The sequence below is a fragment of the Chrysemys picta genome, chromosome 12 (genome assembly GCF_011386835.1).
Source record: "Chrysemys picta bellii isolate R12L10 chromosome 12, ASM1138683v2, whole genome shotgun sequence".
Taxonomy (NCBI): Eukaryota; Metazoa; Chordata; order Testudines; family Emydidae; genus Chrysemys; species Chrysemys picta.
This window is the reverse complement of record NC_088802.1, coordinates 40,253,460-40,274,551: the sequence shown is the minus strand read 5'-3', so window position 1 is coordinate 40,274,551 and position 21,092 is coordinate 40,253,460. Positions and strand designations below refer to the sequence as shown.

General features: G+C 40.5%; 1 protein-coding gene across 24 annotated transcripts in view; it reads right to left on the bottom strand.

Annotated features, from left to right (window-relative positions):
* TNRC6C (trinucleotide repeat containing adaptor 6C) overlaps positions 1 to 21,092 on the bottom strand; it is a 380,854-nt gene that overhangs the window by 7,156 nt on the left and 352,606 nt on the right. For 12 of the 24 annotated variants that reach the window (XM_065562714.1, XM_042841171.2, XM_042841173.2 and 9 more), the window contains 10 exons: positions 20,896 to 20,979; positions 20,323 to 20,554; positions 18,468 to 18,635; positions 17,397 to 17,588; positions 17,102 to 17,245; positions 7,785 to 7,931; positions 6,441 to 6,557; positions 4,020 to 4,214; positions 2,598 to 2,668; positions 1,531 to 1,670 (listed from right to left, as the gene is read on the bottom strand). In XM_065562714.1, the coding sequence (XP_065418786.1) occupies positions 1,531 to 1,670; positions 2,598 to 2,668; positions 4,020 to 4,214; positions 6,441 to 6,557; positions 7,785 to 7,931; positions 17,102 to 17,245; positions 17,397 to 17,588; positions 18,468 to 18,635; positions 20,323 to 20,554; positions 20,896 to 20,979 (1,490 nt within the window). The remainder of the gene's footprint in view (positions 1 to 1,530; positions 1,671 to 2,597; positions 2,669 to 4,019; positions 4,215 to 6,440; positions 6,558 to 7,784; positions 7,932 to 17,101; positions 17,246 to 17,396; positions 17,589 to 18,467; positions 18,636 to 20,322; positions 20,555 to 20,895; positions 20,980 to 21,092) is intronic. The other 12 variants (XM_042841172.2, XM_065562723.1, XM_065562726.1 and 9 more) reach the window with 4 other exon arrangements.

The following is a 21,092-nucleotide window of genomic DNA, read 5'->3' as shown; positions in this document are numbered from 1 at the left end:
TCTGGTGCTTTTTTTTTACTAAAAAAATGTGAGCGAGTATATACTTATGAATGAGTATATACGGTATGTTACAATCTTGTTAACTTTTTAATTTACCATTATTGTCCTCCAAACCAATGTTTTTGTATCTGTACACAATAAATATAGCACAACCCAATACCCAACCTCTGTAAAGCAGAGGTCTGTCATGTCCTTCGCAGCAATATGTACTAACATTATTTCCCCTCTAATCAAAATTCTTCCTTTATATGGATGGCTCTGAAACCTTGGCGAACATTGAGGATGTACTGTATACTCTTTTAAAATATACGCTGATTTTTAAATCTACATTTTCAATATTACAGCATAAACACCCCCTTAAGGATAGAATTCTTTCTAACTTAGTCCCACATCTAAACTGCAATCATTAAGTCAGGGCAATTTTTGACCTTTATCTGTTCTGAATGCTGCCACACAGTCTTTAATTAAGGAAAGGTCAAAACTTTAAAAAGCAACACCACCATGCATATCATTATGCAAATTTTTCTACATTACATACACTTTATCCTTTTATCTAATGAGGCTCATCATGGGAAGCTAGCTGCAACTTTGCATCTGCCGTGACTATTGCCCCATAATTTTAAAGGCTAGGGAAACATAGGAACTGCCATACTGGATCAGTCCAGTGTTACATCTAGCCCAGTATCTTGTCTCCAACAGTGACCAGCATAAGATGCTTCAGAGAAGAGTGCTTTACATTATTATGATGAATTATCTGCCAATAGGGCAAATTTCTTCTTAATTCTTAGCAATTAGTGGTGGTCTTATGTCCTGAAACATTACGATTTATATTCCTTATATTTTAAAATCTATCTAATGTAATTATGTATATTCTCATCCCTGTAAATGCCAAATCCCCTTTTAACTGCTACTAAGATCTTATCCTCAATAAGGGATTGTGGCAATGAGTTCTACAGGTTTTTTCTTTTCTTTTGGTAATGTGGTTTAAAAAGAACATCCTTTTATTAGTTTAAACGTCTTTCAGTTTCATTGGCAGTCCCCTTGGGAAAAAGTAAATACCAGTGCATGAGTTACCTTCTCTACACCATTCCTCATTTTGATTACTTTTAGCATGTCCTCTTTTATTCTTTTTTTCCTGTGAACTAAACAGTCCTAGTCTTTTCTGTTTTGCATATGGAATTTTTTCCATGCCTTTCATCATTTTTTGTTGACTGTCTTTGGGTCCCTTGTATTTCTGTTGTATCTTTTTTGAGGTGGTGTGAGCAGAACTGAACACAGTACTTATGGTGAACACCTACCATCGATTTCTATAATGGCACTTCATACACTACTTCTGAGTGTATCTAGTCCACGAGTACTTTTTCTTTATGCAGCTCTCCTACAATTTCTGCTAACAGATAATTTCCAAGACACCACCAAATAATTCCGCAGAGCAATTCAGTGCCATAACAAGCGAGTGCTTAGGAGAACAGGCGCTGTACTAGATTCTACTTTACAGAAAAAAGGAAAAGAAGAAGAGAAAAACCGTACATATGCAGAGACTTCTGGGCCTTGGCTGCTTCTTCCTTGGAACTGTAGCGGACCACAGCATTCCCTTGAGTCAGGTTCAGGTGGAATGTAATTAGAGGGCCATGTTGCAAACACAGTGTCCGCAGTGTAGAACCATCAATCTAATTGCAGAGGAAGAAAAAAGTTGACTTGTTTTTCTGTGGTTGTCCTTAGTATATTTGTTAATGGAAGGGGCTTTAAATGATAAAGGAAACATTTACATTGAGTGCAAATGTAGTTTCCTCCCACAAGATAAAAGAATCTAATTAGATGTGTCACTATTTTATTAGGAGGTGGTAATCTTTACTTTTCAAGTTCTCTACAGTTCAGCACACAGAACCTGCCAGTTATTTTAAATTAATATAAAAATATTTATCACTACATGTCTACCAAGGGTTGATTGGGAATGCAGCTTGTTCATAAATAGTTTATATTAATTCATGACATCTCCTGGTCTCTGCACCCACTGCTTTCGGTCTTATGCCTCTCCATGTGAATTATACTATGGAGAGGAGTAGAGGAATTGACAGATTGGGGAGCATAAGAGAAACCCCAGAATAATTGGGACTTCAAATCTTTGAATTTGCCCCCAAAACACCATTCTCACAACTAACTTTTAAACAAATAAATGATATACACTGGAATGGCTAATTATACAGACTCAGAGTTCATATTTGATTTGTTCTTATATAGCACTTTTCATCCACAGATCTAAAAGTGCTTTACAAAGGTATAATTACTAATGGGAAACAGACATGGGAAGTGACTTGCCCAAGGTCACCCAGCAGGCCAGTAGCAGAGCTGGGAACAGAACCAGGGATTCCTGAGTTCTAATCCAGTGTGCTATGCACGAGCCCACAATGGCTCCCATTAAAACGCTTAAATCCACTGTGTGGATTTATCTCAACATATTACTGTTACTGCTACATAGATGAATATTATATACTCATTGCAGCTGACCAAAATTACCAGAGCTGATAAGGGTTCTTCCTACCATTTCTTAAGTATAGCCTGGTTCTTTGTGTAGTCAGTTGTATTATTCTGCTTACCTGGGGTGTGAGGTTACGCAGAACCAGCCAGCTGCTTGTTCTTCCTGAGCTGTCAGTACTCCAGGCAGAACCTATATCATAAATCCAGAAAGGGAACAATTTAACATCTTAGTGAGAGCACAATACAACAATCAAACTCACCAGGAATAAAGAATGTGCAAGATACAACACACTAGCAATGCAACTGCTATTGTAAACATGCTCATGAGCAATCCAATAAGCAATTTATCTCCATCCTCTTTTTCTTTCTTATTTGGAATGAAAGGAGGGAGCTCCATGATTAGGATGCTCCCAGTTGGCTCTGAAGGACCAGTGGGATTTCTCACATTCCTGCCATCTCTTTCGTAGATAGCCACTGTGACACTATATTGATGAAAGCTAATATGTCACCAAAACTTTCTTCGGGTTACACTGGAATTAGCCAGCAGGTGACAATTTAAAAGCAACAGAGATGACATTTTCTAGTGGCATTTGAAAAACTGCAATAGTTCCAAAGTCACTTTGGTAAAAATACTGAGGCTGCAGATGGAATCCTTGCATCAGCACTCTGTGGCCATCAGGTGGACGCAACAGCCTTTGACAATTGGGGAGAACATTAAATTCCCAGCTTTTTGGGAAGATGATTGATAGAATAGTCAGGTATTAGTAATGACATTTTTTTCTGATGCAGATGCTTTATGATAAACAAATACACAGGGTATATAGCTATTATATACATATTCCCCCTTTAATTTGTGTATAAACAAAATTATGACAGCCAAAGAAAGATTGACAGAAAAGAAATTATACCTTACTGTCTGGGGGTCCCATCATCCCTTCAGTTGTATTCATCGTACAACTGACGGGATAATCGGGTCCTGGATGTTTTGCATCCCTGCTGTAGATATGTACAGTGCTTAATTTGTAATGAAAGGTGCGGGGGCTCAAGCAGTTTTTTTACTTTCAAAACGGATGTGGCAACCCCAGAGGTGCCAGGGCTATAAACTGCCAAGCCTAGAGGTGCCGGGGCTCAGTCCTGGCAAAAATTAAGCAGTGGATGTATATTCTATGTAATAAATTCTACTGATTAATTAGCTAATACTGAAGTCTTACAACAATTCACAGAAAAACACCTGCCACAAAGCAAGAAAAAGGTCTCAAGATATTTAGAAAAAATGAGCAAAAGTATTATAAACAAAGACCCCTGTTGTAGTGAAATTATTCCCCACTGATTGGAAACATGCCCTACTGACCCATGACTTTATTTTGAGTATGAGCCACCCTAAGTGATTGAAAATAAAACCTGCATTTCAACTGCATTTATTGAACCTCAAGTACCTGCAACATAGTACTAGAGCAAAAGGGTGCCATACTACTGTAACATGGAGAATAAAAACAAACAGAGCATTGCAATATTATAAAATGTAGGAGTCAGAGGAATACCAGAGGAATAAGAGCTGGTCCAACCCAGTGGGCTGGCACCCCAGGTAGATGATGGCTTGGTGTTTGTTAAACCTGGAGGTGGTCTCGTAGGAGCAGTAGTGTTTCTGGGTACCTTCCATAGTTCATGGGATAGAGAGGCTTGTGTGTGAGAGATTGGGCCAGAGGACCACGTAGACTTGATGTCTGACAATTTACCTGCAACAGAGAAACGTAATTCATGTATTTTTGGTAAGCAAGTTTAAAAAAAAAATCTGAACAATCTGCAACTCCAGTAAGTGAAGAGGTGATCCTCAAGACTGTTCGTTATTATAATCTACTAGTATCTGACATTTGTTACTATTGTCCACTTGCTATTGCAGCTCCCAGCACTTCCCTTTCTGATAAAGGACAAAGAACCTTAAAACAAGACTAGCGAATATGTTTGATTAGCCAAAATCAAAAATAAAATCATTACTGTATACGTTCTAAGTTATTTAGCCCAAATTATTAAAATAATGACGTTTATACTTTCTGCACCCAAGAAGGAACAACCACTGTTATTAAAAATACAGAAATTAGCACACGCACGAGTTCTCATGATTCAGAATTAAGCTGATTCCAGAAGTAGTAGAAAGGGAAAAATTTCCTATGCTGCTGAAAATTCAAAGATAAACGCATCAGGCGTATGGATTCTTTTACAAGTTCCTCTTTGAAACACTATCAATCTTTACAAGAAAAGCCCTATATATCACAATCTACCAGTTCTTACAACTTTTTGTTATGCTCTGAATCCTACCTTCATTTATATTGGTATCATAATTATTTTATTCCAATTCCTGTCAAACCGGAGTTTTATCAAACATACTATAATGACCTAAAATTATACATTTCAAAGACAAACATTAAAACAAAAAAAGGACAGGTTAGCATTTTGGTGTCATTAACACAAACAGGACCAACTCAAATTATAGACACTACCAAACAAAATGCACACTGTCAAATGATCATCTCTGAAACATTTCACCGTTAAACTTCCACACACCTGCCTGTCTTTCATGTAGCTACACACATACCAAAGATATAGAGCCTGATTCTCCTCCTCTCATTAACACCTATGTATATCAAGAGCAACTCCATTGATGTCAACGGAGTCAAACTGGTGTAAAGTCTGAGGCCAGTCAGGCCCATATTTTTGTGCAAACTGCAGTGACAAAAAGGAAGTTGTTAATATTGTTCAAGTAACCGCTTGAGAAAAGAAATTTGAAAGTTTGATTTTTAGAACTAGTAGCAGCAGCTGGGCCTACAATTTAATGTATAATGAATGTGCATTAATAAAAGTTAGATGTTGAGATGTCACTGATTCTTATGAGGTTCACATGCAGATAGGATGTAACAGCAAAAAAACAAACACATAAAAAGGAAATATGCATGGCAGATAAAATTAAGGGATAAGCAAGCCATTACTTTACCCTCCTTGTAACAGAACACTTCCAGGCCCCTTTGCTTTGTGGCAACGTGGACCTAAATGTTGCACTAAGGTCCCTGGATGTTCAAGCTTAATTTAAATTAACATGAGGTTTTTAATTTATTAAATATGAACATTAATAAAGCAATCAGCAGAATGGGTATTTTTATATTATACTGGCTCCACATTTCCAGCTTTCAGTACTCTGAAGATTTAGTTATTTTTGAGACAGACAGGATTGCAGGATTTGGCAGACAGGATTGCATCTCTTTGCATTTAGTTTGTGTTAGAAAGCTTTCAACTGCAGTGGGAAATACGAAGTCTTGATTATTGTGGCAGTACTTAAGTTCGGAAATTTTAAAAGTTTTTCTACATCTTCCATGTCATGAGTTTGCTGGACTCAAAGAAATCCTAACAATACTGGGGCTAGAACTTTATAGCAGCTACTTAACTAAAGGGACAGGCAAAACACAAAAACTTATTCCTATTTAGCTTTCTTATTAAAAATAATCAAAACACCTCCTTGAGCTAGTGCTAAACTGTTTCCTGTGTATTAATAGGGCTGAAAACTCTTCAGTTTTGAAACTGTATTTACTGGCAATAGCTTTCAGATCAACCTTTCCTGGTAAGATCCAGCAATAGTGTTATCATTGAGTTCTCACAGAGAACATTCTGCCTCACAGCTGGAGCAAAAATAAACTTTGTTGAAAAAGTATGAATGCCAAAATAAAGTGGTAGCATCATGGTATGAAGTGGGCTGAATATATATTTCATTAGTGCACTTATCAGATATTCACAACTCCAGACACCTGGTTAAAATGCTCACCACTGCAGAGCTGCCAGTGGGAGCAGCACAGTGCTCAAAAGATATGAAGTCTGTAGTACTAGTATTATAACCAGAGGAAAGCACTTTTTCAGGGCCTTTGCTCTTTGGGGATGGAGAGGGATGCTGAAAGTAGAAAGGCCATTTCTCGTACCTGCAATGCTAGGTGCGGATGCAATGCTGCTGAAAGAGCTACTGTAGCCGGAGGCACTAAGCGGCCAGGCACTCGATGAAGGCAGCGTGGCATTCTGAGATGATGTTGGGGATGACCCTGCAGAACCAGCAAAGAAGCAACTAAGAAAGATGGGCAAAATGGTATTTGCTGCAGAATAAGCAATTCTAACTACATCATGTGCAAATACAAACCAGGCAACCAACTTCCTCTAACCATGAATGAAATGTTATAGAAAGCATGATAAAGTGAAGCAGAATTCTTCGGTATAAAAGAAAAGAAAGCTGGCACCACAGTGGCAAGTGTGTTGGTGCCCATGCAGAAGACAAATTTTGGATTTCCCTTAAGATTATCTGACTCTTGGGACATCAGAGTTAAAGTTAGATCTGAAGGAGGGAAGCTGTCTATTTGCATTTTATAACATGCTTATCAGCCTATCCAAGCACCAGCAACTGTGGATGGATATGAATGTATATGTAAAACCAATCAAATATCCTTGATACCTAAAAATTGCTGAAGTAAGCACTTCTCCCCATGCCCTAATGCCCACAAATACCCTCAGGTATTTTGCAAATTTAGGTTTTGCAGCAGGTAAAATAAATGTGTATATCATAACAATGTTCTAAAACTAGCTATATATCAAAGGAGCAATCGTAAGAAACAACTTGAAACCATCTTGAGTTGGCAAATCATTCTACAACGTGTGTCCAACAAACTCACACAAAGTTGCCTTATAGGAATGTTAAACAAACATCCAAAACCTTCCTACTCACTAACAAATATACCGAATATACCATGTACCAAAAGTAGGGACTGGAACACAGAATAAAATACCTTCAGAATAGTCAGAACAAAGAATGGGAGGCTATGAACTGAAAGTATCCACTCTAACAATCAACCACAATTAGCAGCATATTCTGAGTTACTTTCATTATTCAAAACATACATACACATACTGTGTGTACATAATATATTAATTCAGAAAACACAAAATTGTTTCTCTTTACAAGGTGATATGCTATACAAAAGCCTCATTCTGATGCACAATTAGGAAACGTTTTGTATCTTTATTGATGAGACAAGAGACTAATGATTTATACAGCACCCAGAAGATAGACACTGCAACTTGACTTTAACGTCAGTTTGACTGAAATTGAATAAATACGTGGCACCAGTGGCTGCTGCACATCTAAACTCCCGCCATCAAACAGTTCCTTATACAAAGTAGAATGGAAACTAAGAATACAGCCTAAAGATAGATTGCTAATCAGTAACTGAGGCTCTCACAGTATAGTGTCAGTACATATTAACACTAGTGGGACGCACATGCTCTCTTGCCATTGAGTCGGAACCCTCTCGAAAGCAGCTGGGGTTGCACAATGCTTCCATGCAGAATTGAACCTTCAAGACCTGAAGGCATGGAAGGGATCCTCAGCCATAACTGTCCCTCAGTTCCTTCTATGTATTCAGAATCTAAAATGAAGACATAGAAGAAGAATGGTGGTGGGAAGTGAGGATCTATGGTTACACTACAGTTACTGGTCAATTATCTTTCTTCTTTCTGTTTGTCAGTATAGCTCCCCAATTTCAGATGACTGAAGTACTGGTATAAACATAATACCCCCACCTTTAATAAAAAAAAAAAAAAAAAAGAAAAGAAAGTGAGTGTTAGGATCAGTTCTAGCTCGAAAGAGCTGATAAACTAATTGGGGAAGTTTTCCAGAACGCCTGGGATCCCTGCTGCTATTCTGAGTGAGCCTTAGGAAGCTCCCTCTCAGACATCATTGTAGGGAGGCAAGGTTTGCAAGGGAGGCAGTCCATCTATTATGGGTGAAGTAGCTTCCTGGAAAGCAGGGGTAGCAGAACCAGTAAGGGGAGTTGGGGTGGTGGGATGGACAGAGGGAAGATTAAACATGGAGATAGAAGGGTTCAGATAGCCATGTCAGCTTACCCTCCCAAGATAGGGAGCCGGCAAAAGTCCAGGGCGTGGGGGGGGGGAATAACAGCCACATTCCCCCAAACTACCACAGGTGCCATTAGGGACAGGAAAAGGGGGAGATTAAAGGGAATTTCAGCTTGTTTTCCTAGATGATACAAACAGTCTAGGGGACTGACTCACTGATATGTTTAGTTCGGTCCAAATTGCAACTTAACACCCGAGTGAAACTTAGGATAGGCTGTGGAACCAACTTATCTTTACAGAATGCTATGTATGAGGGATCTATCATTTGACTAATTCAACAGTGTAACAACTTACCAAGGGTTGTGCTGGATTCTCCATCACTGGCAATTTTCAAATAAAGATTGGACCTTGACCTTTGACCTTGTAACAGTTGGATGGGTCTCAAACTCCCTTTCTGATGGCAGCAGAATGGACACCAAAAATCCCTGGGCCAGAGGCCTCAACTTCTAGGATACCTCAAACTGCCTAATGGTAACGGGAGACTGACGTTTCAAAGACGGTGGGGAAAAAATGTACAGGACAATCATGAGTGACATCTAATTCCTCACCTACACTACAGCAACAGGGATTGAGTATTAAACTGGCATTGAGAAGGTTGGCAAGAAGACAACGAAAGTTGAACAAATTGCTTAGACTTCACCCGTCCAACCTTGCTGGCACCAACAGACACACCAACACAGAGGAACCTGTCAGTGCCAAGAAGCCTCAATGCCAAGGCCTCTGCTGGTGCTAACCTACTTTCAAAACAGACCCTTCCTGGGGGATTCCGAAATACCCAGAGGAATAGTCATGACCAAGGTTAAGATGTTGTCACGGTTATTTTTAGTATTTTTCGGTTGCGGACAGTAAACAAAAATGCATGGAAGTCCATGACCTGCGACTTTTACTAAAAATGATAGTGCGGGAGGGGTGTGACGCAGGGATGACTGAAGCCTGAGACCCATGGCGGGGATGAGAGCCTAAGCCCCACTGCTGGGGTGAGGAGGGGATGTTGGGGAGTGTTTCAGTATCCGCTGCCAGCAGTGGCTGAGGATCGCGCTGCTTCTGCCACCCCACAAACAGGCCTGAAGCTGAACGGAAAATGTCACAGAGGTTTCTGAAAAGTTACGGAATCCGTGACTTCTGCGACAAATTCTTATATTTAAGTCATGACTTTTCATTTTTATCTTCCTTTTTATATCAAGGAGTAAGAAGTTAAGGCCAAGCACAACACAGTGCCCTTCCTCGAGTTTATTTGAACCTGAGGATTTCTAGGAGTCATGATTCAGAAATCTATTTGGTGCCAAAAATATCCAAATGATTCCAAATGGCTTTTTAACTCAGAGCAGACCATCCAGCAACGCTTTTTCAAGAACAGGGAATAAAGCGTGGCATCTGCCTGCTTATGGGTATGAAGGATAAAAGGACTACAAGCCATGCTCTGACCCTGTGAGTGACCTTCACTGAGGTACTTTAGGCATCGGAAATGCTGGTCTGTCAGTGTCTTCTTTGTACCACAAGATGCACAGCTTTTAAGTCCGTCTCTTACACTAGGGCATGCCATAATATAATCTCAAACTCCAAGGGATCTGACCAGGGTTGAAGGCACAGGTGCTGACAAATGTGCTCAGAACTGGGCATGAGACCAGACACCTCAGTACTATGCAATGACAAAAGCTATCCAAACAGCTAAGCTAACATTACAATGCTAATTCTTTACACAAATTAAAGGAAAAAGCTGATGAAGGAAGATAGCATATTAGTGAGCCCCAGAGTCACTGCTTTCCATAGGATTTTGTCTCAAAGGAGCAAGTATGCCCCTAGAATGGTAATGAATATTGACAAGCCATTTAAAAGAGAAGAGAAGATTACTTACTGTAACTGGAGATTCTTCGAGATGTGTGGCCCTATCTGTAATTCCATATGTAGGTATGCATGTACACCATGCGCCCGAGTCCAGAAATTTTTCAAAGCAGCATCCATCGACCTGAACATGCACAGTAGTTTCCCTTGTGCTCCTGACCAAGGGTATAATGGGCATTGCGGGTCGATGACTCTCCAGTTCCCTCTTACCGCAATCCAACAGGATCCAAAGCATAGGTGAAGGACGGCAGGTGGTGGAATACAGATAGAGACTACCCATCTCTAAGAACCTCCAGTTGCCGTAAGTAATCTCCACTACTTCTTCGAGTGCTGGTCCCTATGTGTATTCCACACATGGGTGACTAGCAGGCAGTGCTCAGAGTGAAGGAGGGTGCAAGGAAGCTGGTAGCCCAGAGAGGGGTACCATTTCAGATTGGGGAGGGCAACTTTAATGGTGATTCCAGGGGCTACACTGCAGATACAAGTAGATTTCAAAAATAACCAACCACCACCACTACCTTGCAGGCTAACTACTTTAAACCTTGTAATACTCCAATTTGGATGATGCACACGAACAATATTTTATTACACCCTAACTCAAAGACTGTTTCATAGTAACCCACAACTGAAGCACTTTTCATAGCATCGGTTTTTGTATTCTTACTTTTCCAATGCATAAATGATTCATTGACATTCTAAATTTAGTAGAAATCGATGAACCTCAAGTTTATATGAAGGAGGTCAAACTATATTGTTCAAAATCTTGTAGCAGTAAGATCAAAACTAAAAATGAAACAAGATGGCCCACATTCTGTTCTCATTTATATAACTCCAAATTCGGAATAATGGTTGAAACCCATGCAATTATTCCAGATTTTCAGCAGTGCTAAGGAGAATGTTTGTTGCAATTTCTGTTGGAAACTGTGCTAGAGACAGCTATGGATAGGGATTCTCTGGTAAAACCCCTCCCTAAGTGGCTCATTATATTGAAGAATTCATTTAGCACAACTTATTGTAAGTATTAAAGTGTAGCTAAATTACTAGAACTTACTTGATTATGTTTCTTTGTAAAACTTCTGTAAAACAAAGATTGGAACAAACATTACCTCCCAGTAACATCAGACCTTTGTGTAGGACCAATTGCAATGAATTAACTATGGTAAAAGGTCCATCTGTATGGAGATCATCCACAACAGAACCCTTTCATTGGCCAGGAGGGACAAGCCATTTAGATATAAAGTTGAACTTAAACACATACACCACAAGTTATCATCATCCAATACTTGTGCATAGGTAAATGAAGGGGCATTCTGGAGCTAGTTCTTGCTCTTTTTGTTGAAACACTAGCGATGAAACTAGAAGCTGAGGAGATCTAAGAAACCACCCCTCTGGATAATTCAGAACTACACCACTGTGTTGCTGCTGGAGATCACTTACCCTCTCCCATCTTTTTCATTTAATTTCTTTAGGGCACTGTTCTAGGCATTTTAGAAATAATGCTACATCATGTCAGTAAAAGCACTGGCATCTGGAGTCGATGTGATCTCTGCTTGATCGGCAGGTTGAATGAAGCCATGCTTGTAGTCCCCGCAAGCGGAGTCTAGTGAATGGTGTCACCTAAGTGCATGTGACCATGTGGCCTAACAGAGAAAGGCAGTGTTACACAGTAGTTCATGGTCTGCATGTAATGTCAGAGATCAAGTTGCTCTTTGTGTGGAACCTGTCTGCGGGAGAAATGCTTTTGCAGAAACTCAGTCCAGCTGGGATCCTATAAAGTTTATTGTCCTCGTAGGTCATAAAATGGACTTTTCTTTATTTATGCAAACCCCTAAGATAGCAAAAAGGTGCTGAATAAATTCCATGGCTGACATGATTTCCTGATGAAATTGGCCCACCAGGAGTCAGTCGTCTAGGTATGGAAACACGGTGTAGAGCCCTGGCGTCGCATCTGGTCTGCTACTACAGCAAACGCTTTTGTGAATACCCTGGGTGTTGCAGCAAGCCCAAAAGGGAGGACACAAAACTGGTAGTGATCTTGGGTGATTATGAAGCATAGGAATTTCCTGTGAGATGCATGAATATCAATGTGGAAATATATATCCTTCATGTCGAGAGCTGTGAACCACGTTCCCTCCTGAAGGGAGCGGATTAGCAATGCCAGCATAATCATCTTGAATTTCAGTTTCAGAATAAAGAGATTGAGTCGTCAAAGGTCCATGATGGGTCTCCATCCTCTGTCTTTTTGGGGGATTAGAAAATATGGGGAGTAAGAACCCTCTTCCATGGTATTGCGGTGGGACATATTCTACTGCTCCCTGGTTTAAAAGGGATTCTGATGAGAGTGGTCCCTGCAGGGGGATTGGGGAGGTAGATTGTAAGGGGAGAAGGAAAGAAACTCTATAGAGTATCCCTGATGTATAATCTCCAGGACCCAAATGTCCATGGTGATCTTGTTCCAGGTGTGGGTGAAGAGGATAAGATGACCTCCAAACTTGACAGGGGAAGGCGTAAGTGGCATGAACAGTGGTGAGCAAGTCTCAACCTGCATGTAAAAAATGGCCTTTGGCCTGAGGTTGGGAATAAGCAGAGGCTGTGGAAGTAGGAGCTGACAGAGGCTCAGGTGGACTCTGATAATATGGAGCATCTGCAGCGGGTGGTTGTGGCCTGAAGGGCGGTCTCTGGTTTCTTCTCCTGGGGGCTGAAGAGTAAAACCCCAGGGATCGCAGAATGGACTTTTATTTAAACAGGTGGGACCTGTCGAAAGGGAAGTCTAAGGATAGTGTTTTTGACCTCTCTAGGAAAGCCCGACAATTGGAGTCCCTTTGCATGACCAGCCCTGTGTGGCCAAATTTCTGGATGCAGTATCTCCGGCATCTACTGCAGCTTGAGAGTCAACTTTGTCACTAGTTTTCCTTTGAACAGGAAAGCTTGGAATTGGGTTCGGTCTTCCACTGGGAGCCCGTAAGTCTGACGTAGGTTTTGAAATTGTGTTTTGTTAATAAGGCTTTGTAATTAGCTAAATTAAATTGCAGACCTGCAGAGGAGAAGACCTTCCTACCTAGGAGGTCCAGTCTCTTTGTGTCCTTCTCTACCAATGTGGATGTCTGGTAGTGCGACCTAAGTCTTTCTCTGGCCGCCCATACCACCAGTAATTTAGGGGCAGGATGGAAAAATAGAAAGTCAGCTCCCTTGGCAGGAACAAAGTAGCATCTTTCGGCCGTTTTTGGCATAGGGGCACAAGATGCACGTGTGTACCAAACTGCTTTGGCTAGATCTAATATAAGAACATAAGAACGGCCATACTGGGTCAGACCAAAGGTCCATCTAGTCTAGTATCCTGTCTTCCGACAGTGGCCAATGCCAGGTGCTTCAGAGGGAATGAACAGAACAGGTAATCATTAAGTGATCCATCCCATTGCCCATTCTCAGCTTCTGGCAAACAGAGGTTAGGGACACCATCCCTCATAGGGCTTCGTTGATTGGAAGGGGTACTCTGGCCGGTCCTTGTGGTTGTAAAATGTCCAAGAGTCAGCATTGAGGGTCCTGGACCTCTTCCAAAGGGATATGTGGATTTTTAGCGACCCTTTGCATTAGCTCCTGGTATTGCTGGTGGTCATCTGGTGGAGAAGACAAGAAAGGAGTGATGTTATCAACCACTGAGCTATCCCTCCCCATCTGGGTGATAGGTATAACCTATTGAGTGCCTGTCGGGACTCCTGTGCCTTCTCGGAGATACTGATGCCTCCATCTCCTCTGGCTCTTCTAATTCTGGTGACGATTCCATCAGCATTGGTGGAATCATTGATAGCAGGCACTCTTGTCTGGGGGATGTAACTACTCCTGAGACATTGAGAATGATTCCTTCTCCAGGGTAAGGACATTCCTCAGGGGTGCAGGGTCCAAGAGGAGTGGAGACTGCAGGTAAGGGAGTAATATATCCTCTGGGATTATGAAGATCTCTGTATGGCCCGGAGTTCGGGGAGTTCCAGCTGGGACATCTGAAGGACATGGCTCATCTGTTGCCACTGGTCAGTCTTTGGGTAAACGAGGTGGTACCAATGAGGGGCCCAGACCCCACTCGTAGAAGGGACTGGTGTGTATCCGTCTTTCTGCTTTGGTCCCACTGTCACTGCTGGGACCCTCTTTTTTCGTGCCTTGCCCTCCAATCTGGGAGTGTTTGTCAGAGCCAGTTCCGTGGGTTCCATTTGTGATGTCTTGCCTGACCTAGATCAGCTCAGGGAGGAAATGGGTTTCTTATGAACACTCCTCTGAGGGAATCTATCCTTGCGCCCATGAAAGTGTCCCTTACTCTCATGGGGAGCCCTGTAGGAGTAGTCTTTGGTCTTCAGTGGTAAAGGCTTTGCTCCAAAGCTCGTGCTTGGAGGGGTGCTGCTAATTGAGGCCGATGTACCAGGGGAAGTGGGGGGGAAGGGGGAGAGAGAGAGAGAGAGAGAGTGCATGGGGCCTCATCCTCCTCCATCAGAAACTTCCTAAGACAGAACTTTCATGCCTCTCTAGTTCTGGATGGAAGAGATGAGCAGATATTGCACTTTGCTGATATACGTACTTCACCCAGGTGGTACCGGCACCACTGATGCTTGTCACTAATGGAGAAGGAATGAGGGCAGGAGACGCAACTCTTGAATCTCGGGATTCTGGGCATAGTCCCAGCACCGGAAAGGATTGTCCCCCGAATGGGGGCTAGGGTGGTGGGGAACTTATCCTACTATAAACATATGCTAACTAAAACTAATAAACTAGATATAAAAACTATTTACAACAAGATTACTTTACAGATTATACACTGAAGGAGGACATGATTCCAACTCAGGCCAGGAGACAGTAAGAAGGAACTGGAAAGGCATTGATCCGCATTGCTCCTTATACTCTCAGTCAGGCGCACAAGGGAAATCACTGTGCATGTGTGAGTCAGTGGACACTGCTCTGAATGATGTCTGGACTTGGGTGCATGACATGTATGTGTACCCATGTGTTGAATACACATAGGGACCAGCACTCGAAGAAATAGTACAATTATTTATTCATACACTATTTATGTAAAGGGTTAGAATACATTTTCTAATTACACAGATATGAGACTGGCATGATGCAGAACCATGAATTATTATATATAAATGTACAAAGTAGACAACCTCATCTTCAGTGTCACACCAATGTCTAATGTTGGCACAACACAAATAAAATACTGGATGCATCAGAATCTCAACCATAGCTAAATAACTTCTTTAAGCCTACCTGATTAGCAGTGTAAAAATAATTAAAAAATTTTTAAATTCCCCTCCCTTAAAAACACCTTAAGTCATTAAAGAGTTAATTCAGTATTACTCATGCACACAAATAACTGAAGTTTTAGCTTGAACAAAGACTACTTTCTGACAGCTTTCCATCTGATAATGACATAATTCAACATTACTTAATGCAATTACCCACCCCCTACCCCCCCGGTCATCTCTCACTCCCTTTAAGTTCCACAGCCTCTTACCTGACAGCTTCAAGTTCCACTGCTCAGAATAGGAAACTTGCTTCAATGATAATTATGATTCACAATTTAGGCAAACACCCACAAGTGACTATGATAGCTCAATGTACATTTTAAAGTCCTTACAGGTCCTACTGACAGCTTGGTTATAATTCTGCTCTGTACATTATAGTGTTCTACTAGACTGCTTTCTTCAGACAATTTACATATTAGGTCACAGCATGACCACAAAACAACTAAGCTACCTTTAGTTTGGTCTATTTTCCAAAGCTATGGACCCCTGTTGAGATGCACTAAAGTCCAATGACTCAATATTTTAGGGAGGATCCCTCTTCATTCGGGTGTAAAACTTATGGGGACGGGGATGGAGGAAGGTGAAGAGACTATTTATATACAAGAAGTTTTTTCCAACTCTCTCTTGGCTGATTTTAGGGATGTACAAATACATCTTCTCTTTCTGCTTGATCCTGTAGTGAAGTCACAAATCATGTTTTCATGATGTCAGTTTATTGCCATGGAAAGAATTGTGATGTCCTGATTTTGGTATTATGACTTCACTGCTGTATCAAGTAGGAGAAAAGGCTGGACTGTGTGGAGAGCAAAACCAAACAGCTTTAGTTTTTAAATATAGTAAGTAACCTCCTGGAAAACATGCAGATTTATATTTAAGCCTGAGAGTTTTCACCAGTATGAAAAGTGGTAAATTTCCAATAAGAAACCAGGAACCTCCAAATTCTGACTTAGTGGGCCAAAAATTTCCAGACTTATGGTGGAAATTCAGCAGTAGCAACAAAGCATGAACACTATCAGATCCATCTTTCATCTGCACATAGGTAGTACAGACAATTCTCTACTGAACAAAAATATACTATATACACAACACAGGAATAAGACAAATATCAGAGGGGTAGCAGTGTTAGTCTGTATCTACAAAAACAACAAGAAGTCCGATGGCACCTTAAAGATAAACAGATTTATTTGGGCATAAGTTTTTGTGGGTAAAAAAAAACAAACACACACTTTTTCAGGTGCATGGAGTGAAAATTACAGATACAAGCATAAATATACTGGCCCATGAAGGTACCTTTTGTAAGGTAACTCCCTTCTCTTCATGGGCCAGTATATTTATGCGTGTATCTGTAATTTTCACTCCATGTATCTGAAGAAGTGGATTTTTTACCCACGAAAGTTTATGCCCAAATAAATCTGTTAGTCTTTAAGGTGCCACCAGACTCCTTGTTGTTTTTTAGGAATAAGACAGTTAGTTAAAATGTTTTGGAAGGAAGGGAAACAAAGTGAATACAGAGGTGCAAAGTGTTTATGTGACTTTTGCTCTACCTCCACTCTTGAGAAGATAGCGATTAACATCTTGTATGGTGGTATTAATGGTAGGCCCAGTCGGAACACTTCCAGGAGTGACATCTGGGTCATTCTCAGGGTCAATATTCTGCAGTCCTTTCCACGGCACTCCAGGATGAAATTCTATTTTAAAAGAGCAGAAGCAAGAGTCTATGAAATTATTATCTTTCGCTCTAAGCTCCCACACAAGGAAAGACACTGATTCAGTAAATAAAACCGCACTAAGATTCAGTGACATCAGTATTTTTAAGGTAATGTTTTTGTGTTTTGTTACCTGGTGGCCAGTTAATACTGGAACCATTGGAGATTTTATCACTATCAGTTTTGGCACGTGACCAGCTGTGAGGAACAGCTACAGGTGGACTGGCTGGTGAATCGCTGTTTTGGATCAGATCGTACCGTCCATAAGAGTCATCAATGGAGGACTTTCCTGGAGGACCAATACTTAGACCTCCAGGAATAGCACCTGAAATGACAGAAGGGAAAAAAATAATTTGTTTAGGGGGCAGGACTCATTCTTTGGCTGCTCCTTTCATCTCTATTACATTTGGTAATTTTTCTTGTCCTTAAAACTTTCTGAATTTTAAAATTAAGTAATATAATTAAAATATACATACAGTAAGAAAACAAACAATCACGCAAGATTTAACATAGCTCAAGATAGTCTTTCTTAGCATTCCCAGGAACTAAATCTGATGAAAACATCAGTAGCACATCAAACTGTAAGTTAGCTAACAGCAATTCAGAGAAGATCTCTGTCAAAAACAAGCACAAATGGATACGGTGATTCTGAATAGGAATTACAAGACAACAAGTTAATGTGGGAAGCAGAAATATTTGCAGGTTAACAGCTATCATTGAAGTGAAAGTGAAGCAGAACACAGTAATCTTAATAGAGCACAACTCTGAGCAGAGCTGGGAATTTAGGACTCAAGATTTTGGAGGTGGAGTTGGGGAAGGAAGTTAAAATGCATTACAGTTAGGACAAAGTGATGCAGCTCTGTATTGAGGTACACTGGCATTTCTGGGAGGGATGTTTGCACAATGCCTACCACATTAAGGCTGGTTCTAGTTGGTGCTATTATTCACTCATTTTTCTGAACTACATTCACCAAACCAAAAACATTTTTAAACAAAGCTTTGATGGAAGGTTCCATGTATTGCAACCATAATGACACAGCCTATACCGGAAGAAGCTCTTTAACAGTATTACTTAATAGTTTATAATCTGAAAAGGTATTTTGTACCAGCTCTTATAACAGAGAGTGCCTGGAAATTGGGTTGCTTTGCCAATCTAATCATCATGTCCTAAGAGTACTAATTGATAAACATAGATGTGACATACCGTGCTTGCTAGAATTCTGGTCAAGTGAAGAAGCAGCACTAGATAGATTATCCATTGAGTTGGGGTGTGTCCACTGAGGAAGGCGAGACTGAGACTGAGAAGTATCCTTCACTGACAAACCACCAGTAATGTCCATGCTGTTTACATTCATGTTCGGATTCAGTCCAGCTAAGGGGAAGCAGATAGGTTGTTACATATTCCTAACATTTATACTCTCCCAATCCCCAACATTAATTCTTGATGCTTAATTATCCACAAAAATGAGTTATTGAACTTTAGATTTCAGATAGAAATAGTTCTGTATATACTGTATGTCAATTTACCACAAGCTGGTCTCAGCCTGCTGCTCAATAAATTCTACTCTTCTAAAAAATATCACCATATAGTTTCTGCTAAAACTCCCACTAACTTCAGATAAAATTAAACCATTTGACAATGAGAAAAAGAACCCACCGTAGGGATGTATTTTAATGCCATCGGCATTCCCACTTTAATTCTTCCTAGTTGTCTCAGAAAAGGCATTTTGCATTAGAATTCAAAATTAAAACAAGCAAGGAATTTGCAATGTTCCATCACTGAAACAGATCATTCCTGACAACTTTCTAATAAACCCTTGTTGGGAATTCATTTTTTGGGCTACCAATGTTTTTAAAAATGATTAACACCTCAGCCACCAATTGCATAATTCTGATTTGTTATTCGTTAAGTTGGTGCTCTTCTACTTAGGGTCACATTTAATGCATTTAAAAATTATAATAAAGACTAAACGATACATTTTTATAATCAATACACAGACAGTATTCTAGGGAAGAACTTTTTTCATCTTTCCAAGATAGGGATCTCTGGATTTTCAAGAAATGATTCTGAAAGTTAACAGATCAGAGGGTGCTGAGCACCTTTCAGGTTTAGGCCCTTCATATATTTATGAAGCACCTTTTTGACCTTGTGGTGCTCATCATTCTAGTATCTAGCATACATTAATATACCCTTTCAGCTAACCTGTAAGATAAGTATGTATTATCAACCCCACTTTACAAAGATTAGACAAAGGCACAGATAAATTACCCTATTTGCCCTATGTCACACAGGAAGTCTGTCATAGACAGAAATCAAATACAGATCTCCTGAATCCCAGTCAATTGCCTTGCGCACAAAACCATCCTTAATATCCTCTTGGGTTTTAGTAAAAACCATATAGTCCAGTTAGACTGGAACTAGTTCACAATCACACTACATTTGGCTGACAAAAATAAACACTGACATCTAATGCACTGTAATCCAGTTTAAAGAGGAGGGCGGTAGCAGTGCTGGTAGGGCATTTTCTGTAAGAGATCCTTGACTTTGGAACTTTTTTCCCCCCTTCAGTGCTCCAGAATCAAGAATTAGCTTTCTAAGTACGCTGCTAAATTCATAATTTCTCTCAGGCTTTTGGGGGAGTGAGTTGAGGTAGGCTATGATGATGACTAGGTGTAGGGCTACTACAGTGATGGGGATAAACAATTGTAATTTAGTATAGCAACTCAACATGCATTTCATTAACATGCTCTTTGTAGATTTTCTCTTGTATTTTATATTTTTAGTACTGTAATGCACCTAGAGCAGTGGTTTTCAACCTGTGGTCCATGGACTCTGGGTGTGTAGGGGGGGGGAGAGGGGGGATGTCTGCAGACAATGTTTAAGATTTCCAAAGCAGTCCACACCTCCATTCAAAATTTTTTAGACTTCCACAAATGAAAAAAGGTTGAAAACCATTGACCTAGAGCAAAGGACAGGTTCTCAGAAGCTGAAATAATTAAACATATAAACACCATCCCCTCTCTTTTGTAAGTGGTAGCTTAAATGAAAGAACACTTACCAAGAGGGTAAGGAGCAAAGGTGTTCGGTGAAGACTGTTGCTCTTTGGTCTGCAGGTCAGGTAGGCCGGGAGCCTGGGGATGGGGTGAAAAGCTATCCATGGCTGATTTGCCTGCAGAGGGGTGCAAAGATAGATGTGGAGGGGGAGGCTGCTGCTTCATAAGCAGGGCCTGGGCCAGCTGGCGCTGGTGCTGCTGGATCTGCTGCTGCATGTTATTGATTGTACGTGCAACCTGGCAACAAAAGACATTAAAAAAAAAAAATCAACAAAAGCTAGATGGTACAAAGGTACACAAGCCATGTTGCCCCACTTTCTAAACTGAATCAACACAACATCCAGCCCTTTGAAACGAAGAATTAACTGAATTAAGAGTTCAACAGCAGTCTTTCAAAAGTGAGGAAAGAAGAACTGCATTCAGTACCATTGGTATTCTTCTCTTTCAATATAAATCCATGCAATATAGTTTGGTTTACTTAATGCTACTCTAACTGATTTGGAGTAATGAATTAGAATCTTTATAGGCAGCTGAAACCAGAATCTAATGTTGAAATCAAGTTGGCAGGTTAAACTTACTTGCTGCTCCTGTTGTCTCATAGGTCCGGAAACATTACGCTGAGCCTGTAACATCTGCTGCTGGATTTGTAAACGTTGGTACGCCTGCAAGTAGGAAACAAGGAAGTTCAAAAGTCATACATTAAAAAAAACTAACATACTTGTTTGAGGTGTGTTTGTAAGTTACAAAATATAAGGTGTTGGTCCTGTACTTAGCG